The sequence below is a fragment of the Contarinia nasturtii genome, unplaced genomic scaffold, assembly GCF_009176525.2.
Source record: "Contarinia nasturtii isolate CC-2019 unplaced genomic scaffold, AAFC_CNas_1.1 Cnas_scaffold_5525, whole genome shotgun sequence".
NCBI classification, from domain to species: domain Eukaryota; kingdom Metazoa; phylum Arthropoda; class Insecta; order Diptera; family Cecidomyiidae; genus Contarinia; species Contarinia nasturtii.
This window is the reverse complement of record NW_022202796.1, coordinates 1-1868: the sequence shown is the minus strand read 5'-3', so window position 1 is coordinate 1868 and position 1868 is coordinate 1. Positions and strand designations below refer to the sequence as shown.

The following is a 1868-nucleotide window of genomic DNA, read 5'->3' as shown; positions in this document are numbered from 1 at the left end:
CAAATTAAACAACTTAAGTGCACTGGTACTTTTGGGCATTTTATTTTTCATATTACTTCTAATTTTAATTAGCTCGCAGGCTGTGTATTTGTATGATTTCATTTGGCATAAATAGACCTCTAATTTTGTTAATAAATCACGGCCCACAAGTAAAGGTACCACGGCTTCATTATCTGGTAGAACGAAAAAATTATGTATTAACTCCTTGCCTCTGAACACAAATTTACACGCAATTTTGCCATACATACTTAGTTTTTTATTGCCCATTCCACGATACGGTGTACATTTTAATTTATTCATCGCAAATGGTACCATCGAACGTCTCACGAAACTAACGGGGCTACCCGAATCAAATAAAGCATTTTTCGAAATTAACTCAGTGCACTTATTTTGTTTATTCATAAAGGCAACACTTACCATTTGCATCGATGACAACTGCGTTGCTAAACGGCGTACTTCGTTCTCATCCTCTGCGATGTCCCAATTGTCTTGGTAATTTGTTTCTGGTGGCGGATTTCCAACCGTTGCGACCGCATTTGGTTCACTGGCTTCTGGCTTCTTCTTTTTCGGGCATTCATGACGTGTATGACCGACCTCATGGCATATGAAACACGAATTTGGTGGTCGTTTTGGAGCCGTGCACTTGCTCTGGTAATGCCCATAATTGAAACAGTTGTAGCAACGAATTCCCGACAAATCAATTTCACCAACACTTTTCGGTGCACTACCGCTGGCACTTGCAATGGCACGTGTATTTGCACTGGCATCTGGCACGTATGGCTTCTGTTTCATTGTTGCAGCTGGCATGGCACTTGATCTTGGTTGCACTGAGGCACGGCGTAATTTTTCATAACGTTCCATCAACATTTTCAGTTCGGCCAATGTACGAGCACTGTACAAAATTGATGCGTGAACACTTTTATCGTTCAGGCCGCTGATGATCAAATCAATTAAATCGGTTTCTGGAATGTTCGATCGGCTCGCAATGTATTGCATTTCGACGATGTATTCGCGTGGTGTTTCATCTGGTTTCAATGTGCGTGCTTTCAATTGGCGAAAAACATCTTGCACGGTGTATGCACGTTTGTATTCATCCAACAATGCCTTTTTGAATTGATCGTACGAAAATGTCGTTGTTATTTCCGCAAAACGTTTTGCACGGCCAGTCATCAAATGTCGGGTAGCAACCAATTTATCACGTTTTCCAAATTTTCAATCCATTTCGCAATGTCATGCAATTCAGAACCATCAAATTTTGTCACCATTGCGTCAAGCACATGTAAATCGATTTTCCGTGTTTCCATTTGCACCAATTCACGTTGTAATTCCATCAATTCACGTTTTTTACGAGCAATTACCAATTGTCGATCGATTTCGGCTTCTTCTGCGTTCCAATCTAAATTCAACCGATTATGAACACTTACATTTGCATCTGGTTGCGTCTGTTGCATCTGTTGTTGTTGTTGTAAAGCTTCACGTTGTTGTCGCTGTTCATCTGTTTCGTCTGGGTTATTTTGCATCTGTTGTACACCATCCGGTCCCAATTCATTCAACTGAACACGTTGCTGCACGTTATTTCCACGATTTTGCCCAATTTCCGCAATTAAATCGTCATACAATGGTCGTAATTGCACCATTGTTGCTTCTGGATCAAACACAATGCCGGCCTCTGTTAATGCACGCACCATATCTGCACGTCGTAATGAATTTGCCATCGTAACAAAATCCAAAAAAATATTCAATTTCCGTAATTAATCGAATAAAAATAATACGTTTTTATTAAAGTTCGGCACGTTCTCTAACGAATCCCGCTTCTGAATTTGTAATAAGTTATAAACTGACACGGATGATTTTAAATTAATTTTATT

The 1868-nt window shown here is 39.8% G+C and overlaps 1 protein-coding gene across 1 annotated transcript; it reads right to left on the bottom strand.

Moving 5' to 3' along the window:
- Nucleotides 1-56: 56 nt before the first annotated feature.
- LOC116351482 lies at nt 57-1173 on the bottom strand (the record flags this gene model as incomplete). Its single annotated transcript, XM_031783584.1, has 2 exons — nt 249-1173; nt 57-173 (listed from the first exon to the last, which is right to left on the bottom strand). Coding segments are annotated over exons 1-2 (1039 nt in total), but the record flags the coding sequence as incomplete, so codon positions are not given.
- Between the last annotated feature and the right edge of the window lie 695 nt (nt 1174-1868).